This window comes from Bos taurus, chromosome 29 (assembly GCF_002263795.3).
Source record: "Bos taurus isolate L1 Dominette 01449 registration number 42190680 breed Hereford chromosome 29, ARS-UCD2.0, whole genome shotgun sequence".
NCBI classification, from domain to species: domain Eukaryota; kingdom Metazoa; phylum Chordata; class Mammalia; order Artiodactyla; family Bovidae; genus Bos; species Bos taurus.
The window spans coordinates 8,390,140-8,409,035 of NC_037356.1; the positions used below are offsets into that span (position 1 = coordinate 8,390,140).

The window sequence follows — 18,896 nt, forward strand, 5'->3', positions numbered from 1 at the left end:
GTATTACTCTTACAATCTTCAGTTACAATCTTCAGTAACTGGGGGAGGAATGAATCAGAAGCAAGCTGATTTAACTACTTCCTCTCCATAAAGTAAAATATATACATGTGTAATATGTGTTGATATGCTCAGAAGAATACTTATAAAACTCTCTTACATATATTTACTTTCCCAAACTTTTTATAAAGATAAAGTTCAAAAGATCACTGATAACTCCCATTAAAAGAATCATAGTAATTACTAAAACCTAAAATTTATACTGACAAATTTTAGGCAGATAAATATGCCCAACTTTATTAATGCAATATGTTTTTCTCTCAAAATGGCAACACAGACTTTAGTTTGTTGAGAATACAAAGAGATGAATTAAGTATTTTTCATAGACAAAGTATGTATTACAAATCAATACCAAAGTAATTTGCCAATATACATACAATTAAACATTTAAAGGCATATAGTTTCCAAATGACTGTACATTTTCACCTAACACACTGATATATCTACTGACTGATAAATTTTATATCACACAATAATAGTTCCAGTTAACTCCTTAGATATTTACTCACTTCCACTATTAAATGTTTAAGGTGTCAAATTACATATATTACATTAAATTACATAGAACTTAATTCCAGAATAAAAAGAAAGCACCATATTTTATCCATAAGTATTTGCTAGTAGAATACAAAAGGGAACATGGCAATGTGACATTATATTCAACCTCAACCTAAAGATATCTTAGTAAGGAAGTGAATAAAGAAAAAGCAGACAGAGTGGTAATGGAACCAGTAATAATTTGGTAATGACAATTTATTTCAGGTACTAGATTTTTTTAAGAATTGGTAGGAGCATTTAGAAAAATCTAAACTTAGACTCTTGGTTGAGCCTCAACTACAAGAAAGGACAGACTAAACTCCATTTCTCTCCCCCCCTCTACCCTCCTTCTGCGATAAATACTAACATTTCAAATTATTTTATGTTAAGAAAGAAGTATCACGATTGTAGAATATAAAACAGAAAGAAAGAAGTATGGGGCTATTTTCAATAAATATATACGCATTTGAAGAAGTTATTATTAAATGTCATTTTCTTTTAAGAGTAAAAACAATTGGTAACCAAAGATTAAAAGGTTCAGCAATTTATATTCAACTCAAGACTAGGTTCTAATATGACTTAACTGAAATCGATTTGTAGGTCAGATTCACTCAGTATTATGTACTTCAGATATTTTCAATTTGTTATATTAATTTAAAAAACACTATGAATTAAGAACTAATAAGTATATAAAAATTCTCATCTTACTTCTCCATTTCTTAATGTTGTGATGACTCCTCTTGCTACACCCATTCTAAATAGTGTTTCTGTGGCCTGTGAATTTAAAAGAAAAAAAAAGCAAAGATATATCATCTTTAATCTGTGTTCAGCTGTACATTTCAACACCAAAATGCAAAACACTCAATATTACATTTTTCAGGAACTTCTAAAGAAGCATGAATAAGGTATAATAAGCTTTATGCTGCTGCTAAGTCACTTCAGTCGTGTCCGACTCTGTGCGACCCCATAGATGGCACCCCACTAGGCTCCCCCGTCCCTGGGATTCTCCAGGCAAGAACGCTGGAGTGGGTTGCCATTTCCTTCTCCAATGCATGAAAGTGAAAAGTGAAAGTGAAGTCGCTCAGTTGTGTCCGACTCCTAGCGACCCCATGGACTGCAGCCCACCAAGCCCCTCCATCCATGGGATTTTCCAGGCAAGAGTACTGGAGTGGAGTGCCATTGCCTTCTCCAAATAAAAAAATCATTTTGAGAATATTTTAATGTTATAAAAAGCTCAAACTGCAATGTTTCAAAGGTTATTTTGATCTGCTATTATCATTTCACATCTATAGTTTCAAATTAAAACACTTAAATAACTATAAAACTTAGTTTGGTTAACAAAGATTAAATAAAAACTTAGAACTTGAATTCAATTCAGAAATTACCATTTATTCTGATTGGTATACAAACACCAGTCCAAATCACTAGATTAGTACTGAAATACTGACAGAAAACTAAGTAATTCTGTGATGTCGTGTATTAAATAGCATCTGAAAAGACAATGCTTTCTATACACTAACAATGAACACTCCTAAAAGGAAACTAAGAATTTGTTTATAACAGTATCAAAAAAATTTTTAAAGACATAGGAATAAATTTAACCAAAGAAGCAGAAGACTTATTCACTGAAAACTAAAAAACACTGCCCAGAGAGCTAAAAATATAAATAAATGGAAAGACAACCTGTGTTCATCAATTAAAAGACATAATATTGTTAAGATATCAATACTATACAAAATGACCTATAGAGTCAATGTTATTCCTATCAAAATTCCAATGATTTCTTTACATAAATACAAAAATCCATCCTAAAATTCACATGCAACCCCAAAGACCCCAACAGCCAAAATAATTTTGAAAAAGAGGAGCAAAGCTGGAGGACTCACACCTTCCAATTTCAAAACTTACTTTAAAGCTACAGTAATCATACAGATATGTATAGGCCAATGAAATAGAAGCGAGAAACTGAAAACAAACTTTATAAACAGTCTAATGATGTTCAAGAAAAGTACTGAGACCATTCAATGGAGAAAGGACAGTCTTTTTAGCAAATGGTACTGGGAGAACTGGACAAACACTACTAAATTTGTGAATTCAGCACAACATGAACATAATTTCAATCCATAACTCAGAGAGAATTAAAATAGGCCACTAATAGGGAGGAAGAAGGGTTATCCATACACACAAACAAAAAACAAGCGATAAATGAATGACTTTGCTATGAGAGATTTTTACAAACGCATACACAACTAGATGTTGAAAGATTTACAGACATTTTTATTAAAAGAAAAAATTTACCAATAGTACATTGTAATTTTTTTCCATTCTTAATCATATGTACACTAAATTACATCTTCCATCTTCCTGTTTCTTTTGAAAACCTTATTTAATCTAGTGATGTGATTAACAGGCCTCATCCAGGTCAGGTTAGTTACTGTATATATTTGAGAAGCAAAAGGAGAAAGGCAGAGGCAGCAAGCACTTGGGATAAAATACACAACTTCTCCCCTAAACCACATCAAACTTCTTTACTCTTTTGTGACTCACAAACCTGAGGCAGTTTGAAGATTTAATTATCCTTTTGCACTTTCTCCAATAGAGAAAGAACACTAAATTCAATCTTTTGTTTCCAACTAAATTGATTTATTTCCTGAGCTCTTCCCACCAACATTGTTAAGAACGTCTCATTCTGATAGCTCTCTGTCAATTCAGCTCAACTTCCTTTGATTCTATAGGAAAGCACTGGAGTGGACAACATTCTTTTGACCTCTACTAAAGAGACTGCGTTTAATTTACTTGTACCCAAACAATGACTAACAAGTGTCCGAAACAATGAGATACAGGGCTAATTCTCAGCACCTGTAAATTTACCACTAACAAATTCTTCATTGAAATTTCCCTCTCTTCGAGTTTTGATTAATACTAAAATTAATTAAAATGATTAATACTAAAAACATTCATTAAACATTTGTCAGTGGCAGAGAGAAAAAACATCTATAGGCTCTCCGTTAAAAATAGGTTTGCAAAAGAGACTGCTTTTAGGAAACGTGTTGGATAAAGCAACACAGGGACATGAAATCTAGACGGAAGAAATGCAAAGTTGAAGAATGGATCCTTGTGTTTGGGTATGTGGGTATACGTGTGTATGTGTGTGTGTGCATGTGTGTGCACGTGCACAAGCCAAAGAAAGATCCAGAAGGATCTTTTCTAATATTCTGTCATGCACATATACCATTTGCTAACAGTAAAAGGAAAAAGGGAAAAGTAAAAGTAACAATTTTTATACACTAGAAGATAAACTAGATTTAAAACAGAATTTTGGAACAGTGTAAAATATTATAGGACAAGCAATACTACACTGAATGGCTCCCAATGTGAAAATAATCAAAATTCAACAAAGACTCATGTTCTTATAGTCCAATGCATTTTAATTCATTTTATCAACACAAAGTAAGTCATCTTAACAAGAAATATATACTTAATAGGCTTCGCTTTGAAAATCATCATATTATAGAAAGACTTCAATGGTTAAATTAATGTGCAGTTTATACATATAAATACAAAAGCTGTATTTAGCATATATTTATTTCCTATATTTACTTCCTATTAGTCAAGCAACTAGAATTCTAGTTATCTTATTCCCAGTATTTACTATCTTGGTAAGCTGCAGACAGGTTGCCAAGATAGTAAATAAGACCTCTATAAAAAGGTGACAGCCAATATCAGCCTGTTTTCCTGTGTTGGTTAGTGGTTATGTTAATGTATGTGAAAAGCTCAGTAAAGAGCTACATAAAGGTAAAATAGTGAATCCAGGGTCTACTTTAGGACTTCGTGAAATGAAAAGATGTTTGATAAAACACTCATTTTTATGTATTTCCAGGGCCTTAAAAAAAAAACATAACATAAAGATTAAGAAAGCAGGTTTTAGAAACAGGCTGTTCAGTTCAAAATCTAGCTTTGCTATTTGTAAGATGTGTGATACAAACAAGCAATTTATTTCTTTGAGTGCAACTTCATGATTAACAAAATCAGGATAACAACAGTATGGAACTCAAGGAAAATTATAAGTGTTCAATAGGTGATTTTATTACTATTAATATCCTAAAGGAAATACAAAATTCCAATTCTGCCTTAAAAAGTGGTCATAATTTACAGTTAAAAATACAACTAAAAACTACATCAGATGGGAATTAAAAATGTACTGTATAAAACAGTAAACCACAATTAGCACATTATGCCATATGGCTATTTATTTATACTAACATTCTTGACAAGACAACAGGAAATAAAGAAAACTTACATTATTTCAAAAAGATTAATTTAGCAAAAGAAATAATATGCAATAGTCATTCCCCAGCTGTTTATCCTGGCTACAGAAGAAAAAGAGATTTAAATACTGAAGCTTTTAAGCACCAGCTGCTTTCCTTCTTTATGATGATAAAAATATAAAGTGAAAAATAGGAAAACTGAGCATTAGTTATCTCAGTTCAGTTCAGTTCAGAAGCTCAGTCATGTCCAACTCTTTGCGACCCCATGGACCACAGCACCCCAGGCCTCCCTGTCTACCACCAACTCCCAGAGTCCACCCAAACTCATGTCCATTGAGTTGATGATGCCATCCAACCTCTCATCCTTTGTCGTCCCATTCTCCTCCTGCCTTCAATCTTTCCCAGCATCAGGGTCTTTTCCAATAAGTCAGTTCTTTGCATCAGGCAGCCAAAGTACTGGAGTTTCAGCTTGAGCATCAGTCCTTCCATTGAATATCCAGGACTGATTTCCTTTAGGATTGACTGGCTGGATCTCCTTGCAGTCCGATGGACTCTCAAGAGTCTTATCCAACACCACAGTTTAAAAGCATCAATTCTTCAGTGCTCAGCTTTCTCTATAGCTCAACTCTCACATCCATACATGACTACTGGAAAAACCAGAACTTTGACTAGATGGACCTTTATTGGCAAAGTAATGTCTCTGCTTTTTAATATGCTGTCTAGGCTGGTCATAACTATCCTTTCAAGGACCAAGAATCTTCTAATTTCATGGCTGCAATCACCATCTACAGTGATTTTGGAGCCCCCAAAAATAAAGTCAGCCACTAGTTCCACTGGTTGACCCATCTATTTGCCATGAAGTGATGGGACCGGGTGCCATGATCTTAGTTTTCTGAATGTTGAGCTTTAAGCCAACTTTTTCACTCTCCTCTTTCACTTTCATCAAGAAGCTCTTTAGTTCTTCTTCACTTTCTGCCGTAAGGGCAGTGTCATCTGCATATCTGAGGTTATTGATATTTCTCCTGGCAATCCTGATTCCAGCTTGTGCTTCATCCAGTCTGGCATTTCACATGATATACTCTGCATGAAAGTTCAATAAGCAGGGTGACAATACATAGCCTTGATGTACTCCTTTCCCGATTTGGAACCAGTCTGTTGTTCCATGTCCAGTTCTAACTGTTGCTTCCTGACCTGCATACAGATTCCTCAATAAGCTACAACGGAAGCCCAAGAATACTGGAGTGGGTAGTCTATCCCTTCTCCAGTGAATCTTCCCTATCAGGCATTGAACGGGGGTCTCCTGCATTGCAGGCAGATTCTTTACCAACTGAGCTATGAGGGAAGCCCTATTAGCTATCTGCTCCTAACTAAAGAATCACAGCATGACAAAAATCTAGTCATATACCTTCAAAATACACAAAGGCATTAGCTTAGCAACCAAGACCTTTATGAAGTCCCCAAACCTTTCTCATACTCTTCCCTCCAGGCAGCTGCCTACAGCCCACCGCTTTCTGGCTCACAAATTACAGTTCATAACCTCAGGGCCCTTGCACTGCAGCAGCTACAGTCCAGGGAGCAAAAGCTCTGACAGGAACTCTGTCTGTCTAGCCAGGAAATAGGGAAGAGGGGCTCGAGTCAAGCAGAGAATGTGTAGGGAATTAATTTCTAGCTTGGTGGGGCAGGGGCAGGGGTGGACAGGAGGTATCTTCTTTTTTCCTCTTGACTCTGCCCCCAAGGACAGGTCCCAATTATACGATGAAGCAGCACCAGTGCAGGTAGTTAAAGCTACAAAATCAACTCTGTTTTTCTAGGCAAGGCTTATGGAAAGGGGACACTTGTAGTCCAAAGAAGAGAGGAAGAATCCTCACTATTTTTTTTTTCCACTCTTTTTTTCTATTCATTTTCTCCCAACAGCAGACCCTGGTCAGTGAGTGCAGCTGAGACAGCAGAGCAGACAGCTAGAGCTCTGAGAGCAATCTGTCTTTCTGGCCAGAGGACCATGAAGAGGAGACCCAGTGAAGCAGAAACTAAAGAGGTAATCCCAGAAAGAAGAGCTACAAAAGGGAATCCCTTAATCAAATCTGTGTTTGAAGTAGCAAAAATACAGAGCTCACTCCCCATCAGCTGATGCATGGAACAGACCTAAGTAGCAAAGCAAAGGCTTTGAGGGGAAAACTACAATTAAAACTACCACCCAATTCTTCGCACAGCCCATGAGGGGCACAGAGCCAGGACAGCCACAAAGCAGCACAAGAACTAATATTGGAACTAACTAACAAAGCAACTAACATTGGAACTCCTGCCCACTGGAGATGAGACAGAACTTGCAGTCTAAATCTAACAGGTGACTGCTAACTACCAAAGTAAAAAATAATGATTAACAAATAAATAAAAATAAAAATGGCATTGAAACAGGTATATTATCATATGTGAAACGAAGCGTCAGTCCAGGTTCGATGTATGATACAGAGTGCTCGGGGCTGGGGCACTGGGATGATCCAGAGGGATGGGATGGGGAGGGGGACTCAGGATGGGGAACACATGTACACGCATGGCGGATTCATGTAAATGTATGGCAAAACCAATACAATATTGTAAAGTAATTAGCCTCCAATTAAAAAATAAATTTATATTAAAAAATAAAATAAAAATAAATGTTTAAAAAATTATCACTCTCTAGAGCATTTTAACACAACCCAGAATCTCACAGCATTATATTCAAAATACCCAGAAGCAATCCAAAATTACTCAACCTGCAAAATACAAAAATCTTGACCCCTTCTCAAAAACAATCAGATGCTGAAATTACCAGAAAGGACTAGGAAAGAAGCTATAATAACCGTGTTTCATGAGGTAAGGTTAAACACACTTGAAATGGATGGAAAGAGAAGTTCTCAGCAGAGAAACGGAAATTGAAAATAAATGGAATTATTGGAACTGAAAAATAAAATATCTGAAATAAATTTAGTAGATGGGAACTCAAGAGCAGAATGAAGATGAAAGAGGAAAGAATCAGTGAAACTTGATGATAAACAGATAAAAATAATCCATTCTACAGAACAAAAAGAAAAGATTGAAAACAAAAACTGAGCAGAGCCCACACACTTCCAGGAGAATAACCAAAGATGTACTATTTCTGGTATCAAGACCTCAGTTCAGTTCAGTTCAGTCACTCAGTCGTGTCCAACTCTTTGCAACCCCATGGACTACAGCAGGCCAAGTTTTGCTGTCCATCACCAACTCCAGGAGTTTACTCAAACTTACGTCCATTGAGTTGGTGACGTCATCCAACTGCCTCATCCTCTGTTGTACCCTTCTCCTCTCTCCTTCAATCTTTCCCAGCATCAGGGTATTTTCGAATGAGTCAGTTCTTCGCATAACATGGCAAAGTACTGGAGTTTCAGCTTTGGCATCCATCAGTGCTTCCAATGAATATTCAAGACTGATTTCCTTTAGGATGGACTGCTTGGATCTCCTTGCAGTCCGATGGACTCTCAAGAGTCTTCTCCAACACCACAGTTCAAAAGCATCAATTCTTCAGTGCTCAGCTTTCTCTATAGGTCAACTCTCACATCCATACATGACTCCTGGTACAACCATACCTTTGACTACATGGACCTTTGTCGGCAAAGTAATGTCTCTGCTTTTTAATACGCTCTCTAGGTTGGTCATAGCTTTTCTTCCAAGGAACAAGGTCATTTAATTTCATAGCTGCAGTCACCATTTGCAGTGATTTTGGAGCCCAAAAAATAAACTCTCTCACTATTTCCATTGTTTCCCCATCTATTTGCCATGAAGTGATGGGACCAGATGCCATGATCCTAGTTTTCTGAATGTTGAGTTTTAAGCCCACTTTTTCACTCTCCTCTTTCACTTTCATCAAGAGGTTCTTCAGTTCTTCTTTACTTTCTACCATAAGGGTGGTGTCATCTGCATATCTGAGGTTATTGATATTTCTCCTGGCAATCTTGATTCCAGCTTGTGCTTCCTCCAGCCCAGCATTTCTCATGATTGTACTCTGCATGTAAGTTCAATAAGCAGGGTGACAATATACAGCCTTGACATACTCCTTTCCCAATTTGGAACCAGTCTGTTATTCCATGTCCAGTTCTAACTGTTGCTTCTTGACCTGCATACAGATTTCTCAGGGGGCAGGTCAGGTGGTCTGGTATTCCCATCTCTTTCAGAATTTTCCACACTTTGTGGTGATCCACACAGTCAAAGGCTTTAGCATAGTCAATAAAGCAGAAATAGATGTTTTTCTGGAACTCTTGCTTTTTTGATGATCCAACAGATGTTGGCGATTTGATCTCTGGTTCCTCTGCCTTTTCTAAATCCAGCTTGATCATTTGGAAGTTCACAGTTCATGTATTGTTGAAGCCTGGCTTGGAGAATTTTGAGCATTACCTTGCTAGCATGTGTTCAGTTGTGCGGTACTTTGAACATTGTTTGGCATTGACTTTTTTGGGGATTATAATGAAAACTGACCTTTTCTAGTCCTGTGGTTACTGCTGAGTTTTCCAAATTTGCTGGCATACTGAGTGCAGTACTTTCACAGCATCATCTTTTAGGATTTGAAATAGCTCAACTGGAATTCCATCACCTCCACTAGCTTTGTTCGTAGTGATGCTTCCTAAGGCCCACTTGACTTCGCTCTAGGTGATGTCTGGCTCTAGGTCAGTGATCACACCATCATGGTTATCTGGGTCATGAAGATCTTTTTTGTACAGTTCTGTGTATTCTCACCACCTCTTCTTAATATCTTCTGTTTCTGTTAGGTACATACCATTTCTGTCCTTTGTTCTTCCCATCTTTGCATGAAATGTTCCCTTGGTATCTTTAATTTTCTTGAAGAGATCTCTAGTTTTTCCCATTCTATTGTTTTCCTCTATTTCTTTGCACTGATCACTGAGGAAGGCTTTCTTATCTCTCCTTGTTATTCTTAGGAACTCTGCATTGAAATAGGTATATCTTTCTTTTTCTCCTTTGCTTTTAGCTTCTCTTCTATTCAGAGCTGTTTGTAAGGTCCCCTCAGACAACCATTTTGCCTCTTTGCATTTCTTTTTCTTGGGGATGGTCTTGATCACTGCCTCCTGCACAATGTCACAAACCTCCCCCATAGTTCTTCAGGCACTCTGTCAGATCTAATCCCTTGAATCTATTCGTCACTTCCACTGTATAATCATAAGGGATTTGATTTAGCTCATACCTGAATGGTCTAGTGGTTTTCCCTACTTTCTTCAATTTAAGTCTGAGTTTTGCAATAAAGGATTTCATGATCTGAGCCACAGTCAGCTCAGGTCCTGTTTTTGCTGACTGTATAGAGCTTCTCCATCTTTGGCTGCAGAGACTATAATCAGTCTGCTTTGGTATTGACCATCTGGTGATATCCATGTATAGTCTTCTCTTGAAGTGAACATCGACATTTTAGGAATCAGCGAATTAAAATGGACTGGAATGGGTGAATTTAACTCAGATGACCATTATATCTACTACTCTAGGCAAGAATCCCTTAGAAGAAATGGAGTAGTCTTCATAGTCAACAAAAGAGTCCGAAATGCAGTACTTGGATGCGATCTCAAAAACGACAGAATGATCTCTGTTCGTTTCTATGGCAAACCATTCAATATCACAGTAATCCAAGCCTATGCCCCGACCAGTAATGCTAAAGAAGCTGAAGTTGAACGGTTCTATGAAGACCAGAAGACCTTTTAGAACTAACACCCAAAAAAGATGTCCTTTTCATTATAGGGGACTGGAATGCAAAAGTAGGAAGTCAAGAGATAACTGAGTAACAGGCAAATTTGGCCTTGGAGTACAAAATGAAGCATGGCAAAAGCTAACACAGTTTTGCCAAGAGAATACACTGGTCATAGCAAATACCCTCTTCCAAAAACACAAGAGATGACTCTACACATGGACATCAGAGACCTAGAAAGAGGAAAAACAGATTGATAAAAAAAAAGATAGCTAATAACTTCCAAAACTTGATAAGAGACAAACATTTACAGATTTAAAAAGCCCAATGAATCTCAAGTAAGATATGCACAAAGAAATCCATACCTGGACATATCATAAACAAAAATAATGAAATCCAAATAGAAAGAAAGGATCTTGAAAGTAGACCAAAAAAATACATATTATATAGTGGAATAATTAAAATGATTATGGTTTTGCCATCAGAAATCATAAAAGAAGAAAAAATATTTTTAAAGGTTTTGAACTATAAGCCCAGAATCCTATATCCAGCAAAAATATGGTTTTGGAATGGAGCCAAAATAAAGACATTCTCATGCAAAAGAGACTAAGAATCTGTCACCAACAGAACTGCTTTAAAGGAAATACTGAAGAAATTTCTACAGGCTGAAGAGAAATAATCCTAGAAAGAAACCCACACTGTATACTCAATTGATTTTCTACAAAAGTATCAAGGTACACAGGAACAGAGTAGTCTTTTATACCAACAAAGCTTTAACAACTGAATTTCTAAACTGAAATATATAAACATTGACCCACACCTCACTCCATGCACAAAAATGAACTTAAAAATGGAACACAGATTTAAATGCTGGCATTCAAAGCATAAAACTTCTACAAAAAAAAAAAAACACTAGAAAGAAACACTTTATAATTTGATTTGGGCAAAGATATGATACAAGGAGGGGAGGAGAGTAAAACATTAAAGAAGAAATTCATTATGGCAGATACTGTCCAAAGATGGCCACACTAATTTATATCCTATCTCAGATGTACTTCTTTAAATGTGACACTGACTCTCCTCCATAAGTCAAAAACATTAAAGAAGAAATTCATTATGGTAGATACAGTCCAAAGATGGCCACACTAATTTATATCCTATCTCAGATGTACTTCTTTAAATGTGACACTGACTCTCCTCCACATGTTACATATTCCCTGCCCTTGGGCCTGGGACCTTTGAAACTACCTACGTAACTGTAATTTATACATAATGAGGCAGAAATGATGCTGATTTTCAGGGCTAAATCATAATTGGGCAAAATAGTTTTTCCCTGGTGTTCTCACTTTGCACAAGAGCCTTTGGAGCCCTGAGCTACAATGTAAGAAATCCAACTACCTTGAAAAGATAGTATTTACATAGTTTTTAGATAGTTCTTCACCATGCTAGAAGACCTATGTAAAAATAGAGGGAGATGCTTCAGCTATTCCAACACACAGCTATCTTTTTAAATTAATGAATCTATTTTAATTGGATGATAATTACAATATTGTGAAGGCTTCTGCCATACATCAACATGAAACAGCCACAAGAACACGTGTCCCCCCATCCTGTACGCCTCTCTCACCTCCCTCTCCACCCTATCCCTCTGGATTGTCCCAGAGTACTGGCTCTGAGTGCCCTGCTTCATGCATCGATTCTGCACTGGTCATCTATTTTGCATATGGTAATATACATGTTTCAGTGCTATTCTCTCAAATCATCCCACCCTCGTCTTCTCTCACTGAGTCCAAAAGTCTATTCTTTACATCTGTGTCTCCTTTATTGCCCTGTATATAGGACCATCATTACTATCTTTCTAAATTCCATACATATGAGTTAATATACAGTATTTGTCTTTCTCTTTCTGACTTACTTCACTCTGTATAATAGGCTCCAGTTTCATCCACCTCATTAGTGAAGTGAAAGTCGCTCAGTTGTGTCTGACTCTTTGCAACCCCATGGGCTATAGTCCATGGAATTCTCAGGCCAGAATACTGAAGTAGGTAGCCCTTCCCTTCTCCAGGGGATCCTCCCAATCCAGGGGTCAAACCCAGGTCTCCCACATTGCAGACAGACTCTTTACCAGCTGAGCCACAAGGGAAGCCCAAGAATACTGGAGCGGGTAGCCTATCCCTTCTCCAGCAGATCTTCCCAACCCAGGAATCGAACCAGGGTCTCCTACATTGCAGGCAGATTCTTTACCAACTGAGCTATCAGAGAAGCCCTCCACCTCATTAGGACTGACTCAAATGCGTTCCCTTATAGTGGAATAATATTCCATTGTGTATATGTACCACAACTTCATTATCCATTCATCTGCCAATGGACATTAGGTTGCTTCCATGTCCTAGCTATTTTAAATAATGTTGCAATGAACATTGGGGTACATGTATCTCTTTCAATTCTGGTTTCCTCAGTGTGTATGCCCAGCAGTGGGATTGCTGGGTCATATGGCAGTTCTATTCCCAGTTTTTTAAAGAATCTCCACATTGTTCTTCATAGTGGCAGTATCAGTTTAAATTCCTACCAACAGTGTAAGAGGGTTCCCTTTTCTCCACACTCTCTCCAGCATGTATTGTTGTAGACTTTTTGATGATGGCCATTCTGACCGGTGCAACACACAGCTATTCAACTACTCCTAGCCAAGGTACATTCGTGTAAGTGAATCATCAGATGATTCCAGCCTTCAGCTTTCACGCTGGACCGGCCAACATCAAGTAAAACAGTCACGGGCTATTCTGTTTAAGCTCTTCCCAAACTGCTGCTGCTGCTAAGTCGCTTCAGTCATGTCCGACTCTGTGCGACCCCATAGATGGCAGCCCATCAGGCTCCCCTGTCCCTGGGATTCTCCAGGCAAGAACACTGGAGTGGGTTGCCATTTCCTTCTCCAAACTGCAGATTCATATAAAGTAAACACCATTATGTTTAGTGACTACATTTTCAGTGATCTGTTACACAGCATCAGATAACTATACATTGATAAAAATGTGCCTTATAAAAATTAAAGGGCTTGTGCTCATTCAAAGACTCAATTGAGAAAATGAAAAAGCAAGCCACAGATTCACAGAAACTATGTCTAAAAACACATCTGACAAGTACTTGCATTTAGAATATATAAATAATTCCTACAACTAAAAAATAAGACATATAAAAAAATTAAAATGAACAAAATATTTCAACACGCATTTCATCCAAAGGAAAAACATATGTAGACACAGCCTATAGTATATTCATATATATGTATGCATGCATAAGCTAGCTAAGCTAAGTCACTTCAGTCATGTCCGACTCTGTGCGACCCCATAGACGGCAGCCCACCAGGCTCCCCCGTCCCTGGGATTCTCCAGGCAAGAACTCTGGAGTGCGTTGCCATTTCTTTCTCCAATGCACAAAAGTGAAATGTGAAAGTGAAGTCGCTCAGTCGTGTGCGACTCTTAGCGACCCCATGGACTGCAGCCTACCAGGCTCCTCCGTCCATGCAATTTTCCAAGCAAGAATACTGGAGTGGGGTGCCATTGCCTTCTCCAGTATGCATGCATATATGCGTGTAAATACTGTGTATGCACATATACACTCATAAACACACAACACACACATATTTGAATGGACAAAAAGTCAACAAAAAGATGTTCAATGTCATTAACCTTTCAGTTCAGCTTAGTCCCTCACTCTTTGCGACCCCATGAATCGCAGCACTCCAGGCCTCCCTGTCCATCACCAACTCCCGGAATTCACTCAAACTCACATCCATTGAGTCGGTGACGCCATCCAGCAATCTCATCCTCTGTTGTCCCCTTCTCCTCCTGCCCCCAATCCCTCCCAGCATCAGAGTCTTTTCCAATGAGTCAACTCTTCACATGAGGTGGCCAAAGTACTGGAGTTTCAGCTTTAGCATCATTCCTTCCAAAGAAATCCCAGGGCTGATCTCCTTCAGAATGGACTGGTTGGATCTCCTTGCAGTCCAAGGGACTCTCAAGAGTCTTCTCCAACACCACAGTTCAAGAGCGTCAATTCTTCGGCACTCAGCTTTCTTCACAGTCCAACTCTCACATCCATACATGGCTACTGGAAAAACCATAGCCTTGACTAGATGGACCTTTGTTAGCAAAGTAATGTCTCTGCTTTTGAATGTGCTATCTAGGTTGGTCATAACTGTCCTTCCAAGGAGTAAGTGTCTTTTAATTTCATGGCTGTAGTCACCATCTGCAGTGATTTTGGAGCCCAAAAAAATAAAGTCTGACAGTGTTTCCACTGTTTCCCCATCTATTTCCCATGAAGTGATGGGACCAGATGCCATGATCTTCGTTTTCTGAATGTTGAGCTTTAAGTCAACCTTTTCACTCTCCTCTTTCCCTAACATCAAGAGGCTTTTTAGTTCCTCTTCACTTTCTGCTATAAGGGTGGTGTCATCTGCATATCTGAGGTTATTGATATTTCTCCCGGCAATCTTGATTCCAGCTTGTGTTTCTTCCAGTCCAGCGTTTCTCATGATGTACTCTGCATATAAGTTAAATAAACAGGGTGACAATATACAGCCTTGACGAACTCCTTTTCCTATTTGGAACCAGTCTGTTGTTCCATGTCCAGTTCTAACTGTTGCTTCCTGACCTGCATACAAATTTCTCAAGAGGCCAGTCAGGTGTTCTGGTATTCCCATCTCTTTCAGAATTTTCCCCAGTTTATTGTGATCCACACAGTCAAAGGCTTTGGCATAGTCAATCAAGCAGAAATAGATGTTTTTCTGGAACTCTCTTGCTTTTTCCATGATCCAGTGGATGTTGGCAATTTGATCTCTGGTTCCTCTGCCTTTTCTAAAACCAGCTTGAACATCCGGAAGTTCATGGTTCTTGTATTGCTGAAGCCTGGCTTGGAGAATTTTGAGCATTACTTTACTAGCGTGTGAGATGAGTGCAATTGTGCGGTAGTTTGAGCATTCTTTGGCATTGCCTTTCTTTGGGGTTGGAATGAAAACAGACCTTTTCCAGTCTTGTGGCCACTGCTGAGTTTTCCAAATTTGCTGGCATGTTGAGTGCAGAACTTTCACAGCATCATCTTTCAGGATTTGAAATAGCTCAACTGGAATTCCATCACCTCCACTAGCTTTGTTCGTAGTGATGCTTTCTAAGGCCCACTTGACTTCACTCTAGGTGATGTCTGGCTCTAGGTGAGTGATCACACCACCGGGATTATCTGGGTCATAAAGATCTTTTTTGTACAGTTCTTCTGTGTATTCTTGCCACCTCTTCTTAATATCTTCTGCTTCTGTTAGGTCCATACCATTTCTGTCCTTTATCGATCCCATCTTTGCATGAAATGTTCCCTTGGTATCTCTGATTTTCTTGAAGAGATCTCTAGTCTTTCCCATTCTGTGGTTTTCCTCTATTTCTTTGCATTGATCGCTGAAGAAGGCTTTCTTATCTCTTCTTGGTATTCTTTGGAACTCTGCATTCAGATGTTTGTATGTTTCCTTTTCTCCTTTGCTTTTCGCTTCTCTTCTTTTCACAGCTATTTGTAAGGCCTCCTCCGACAGCCATTTTGCTTTTTTGCATTACTTTTCCATGGGAATGGTCTTGATCCCTGTCTCCTGTACAGTGTCACGAACCTCCATCCATAGTTCATCAGGCACTCTATCTATCAGATCTAGTTCCTTAAATCTATTTGTCACTTCCACTGTATAATCATAAGGGATTTGATTTAGGTCATACCTGAATGGTCTAGTGGTTTTCCCTACTTTCTTCAATTTAAGTCTGAATTTGGCAATAAGGAGTTCATGATCTAAGCCACAGTCAGCTCCTGGTCTTGTTTTTGCTGACTATATAGAGCTTCTCCATCTTTGGCTGCAAAGAATATAATCAATCTGATTTTGGTGTTGACCATCTGGTGATGTCCATGTGTAGAGTCTTCTCTTGTGTTTTTGGAAGAGAGTGTTTGCTATGACCAGTGTGTTCTCTTGCCAAAACTCTATTAGCCTTTGTCCTGCTTCATTCCGTATTCCAAAGCCAAATTTGCCTGTTACTCAGTTATCTCTTGACTTCCTACTTTTGCATTCCAGTCCCCTATATTGAAAAGGACATCTTTTTTGGGTGTTAGTTCCAAAAGGTCTTGTAGGTCTTCATAGAACCATTCAACTTCAGCTTCTTCAGCATTACTGGTTGGGGCATAGACTTGGATTACTGTGATATTGAATGGTTTGCCTTGGAAACGAACAGAGATCATTCTGTCGTTTTTGAGACCGCATCCAAGTACTGCATTTAGGACTCTTTTGTTGACCATGATGGCTACTCCATTTCTTCTGAGGGATTCCTGCCCGCAGTAGTAGATATAATGGTCATCTGAGTTAAATTCACCCATTCCAGTCCATTTTAGTTCACTGATTCCTAGAATGTTGATGTTCACTCTTGCCATCTCCTGTTTGACCACTTCAAATTTGCCTCGATTCATGGACCTAACATTCCAGGTTCCTATGCAACATTGCTCTTTACAGCATCGGACCTTGCTTCTATCACCAGTCACATCCACAACTGGGTATTGTTTTTGCTTTGGCTCTATCCCTTCATTCTTTCTGGAGTTATCGCTCCACTGATCTCCAGTTGCATATAGGGCACCTACCGACCTGGGGAGTTCCTCTTTCAGTATCCTATCATTTTGCCTTTTCATACTGCCTTTTGCCTTTTCATTAACCTTAGGGAAATGCAAATTAAAACCACAGTGAGATAATACTATACATGCACACGAATAGGTAAAAATACTAAAAAGAATGACAAGACCAAGTGACAGTTGGAATATGGAGCTACTAGAACTCTCATATGTTGCTGGTGGGAACACAAAATGGTACAGTCACTTTGGAAAACAGTTGGGCAGTTTCCTATGGAGTTACATGAGACACAGCAATTCTATCCCTAGGTATCTACCAGAGAGAAATGAAAACATATGTCCATTTGTATGAACTGTAGAAAAGCCAAAATTATAGTGACAGAGAGCAGATTAGCGATTGCTTGGAACCTGAGAAACATGGAGGGCGGGAACTGACGGCCAAGGAAGAAGAGGGACTTTGTTAGGGAAAAGACTGTTTGATTATGGCTGTAGTCACATAACTATAAACATCTGTCAAAACTCATCAAACCGTACACTTAAAACAGGTGATATTCATTAAATACAAAGCTGTTTTTAAAAAATGCACACCTGTCCCCCTCCTCAAAGCAGTTCCCAACTAACTGGTAACTTAATCACCACCAACCACTAGAAGAAAACCTGGGTACTACTCTAATGACAAATTTTATAGGAAAAATATATACATGCTTTAGATGCAGATTTCATCTTAAACCCATATAAATTGGGGGCACAGATAGAAGCTGACCAAAGCAGAAGAAAATCAGCAGTAATACTAAAGCCAACAAGAAACACAACAGATGAATAATCTAGGAAATATACAATCTGTATGTCACACTCATGGGAAGACTTAGGGACCCACTCAAAGTAAATTGTATGAAAACTCTGCATTCCATACAAAATTCTACATTATCACCATTTAGGAACCACTGCCCTACCATACATGTAACTTGATAGTTAAGGAAAATAAGTACTATATATAAAAACTAAGCAACTGACAAACAAAAATCACCAACTTTACCATCACTTGCAGGGGAGTGTTCTTGGACCTGTGTTTCCATCCACTTATTTGTCCAAGGAGAAACCTGAGTTACCCCTGAATCTTTCTTTTCTCTCAACAATTAATTTGCTATAAGTAATACTTATTACAGTATTTTATGTATAATGCTTATTAGAATATAAAACTTATTAATTACTTATTCACCTAAAATTCTCACTAGATTGTAGGTTATATTTCACTCATCACTGCACCACTAGCACCTAACATCTGGGGGGACACTTAATAACTGCTGAATGAATGCAAGAATTAAGAGATAATGAGTCAGTAATCATTTGGACTATGACAAGTAACAACTTATTTATTGATAGTTTGGGGGTATATGTTTTACCAAGGTGTGAACAAATATGTCCCAAACTGTATTATAACAATTTCAAATGCTAAAAGTATAACTCATTAGCCTTTCATGTCAATGAAATCAACTTGATCTTTTTAGACATCACAAATGACATAACAGGTTTTAATTCAATACACAGGAAACATTCATTACATATAGGAGACAACCGACCTTAGCAGTGGTTTTATGGTTATAAAGAACGTTACTTCTGTTTATAGATGAGGGTTGGTTTAAGTTATCCGGAAGTTTAAACAATAAGCAGATGGTTTGTTTCCAAATTGATAGCAGTCA

At 38.1% G+C, this 18,896-nt stretch overlaps 1 protein-coding gene across 2 annotated transcripts in view; it reads right to left on the reverse strand.

Annotated features, from left to right (window-relative positions):
• The window catches only part of TMEM135 (transmembrane protein 135), a 303,343-nt gene that overhangs the window by 153,285 nt on the left and 131,162 nt on the right, over positions 1-18,896 (reverse strand). The window contains 1 exon segment of one of the 2 annotated variants that reach the window (NM_001035348.1): positions 1,303-1,368. The exons of the other annotated variant lie outside the window; for it this stretch is intronic. Coding sequence (NP_001030425.1) covers positions 1,303-1,368 — 66 coding nt within the window. 2 annotated transcript variants of the gene reach the window in all.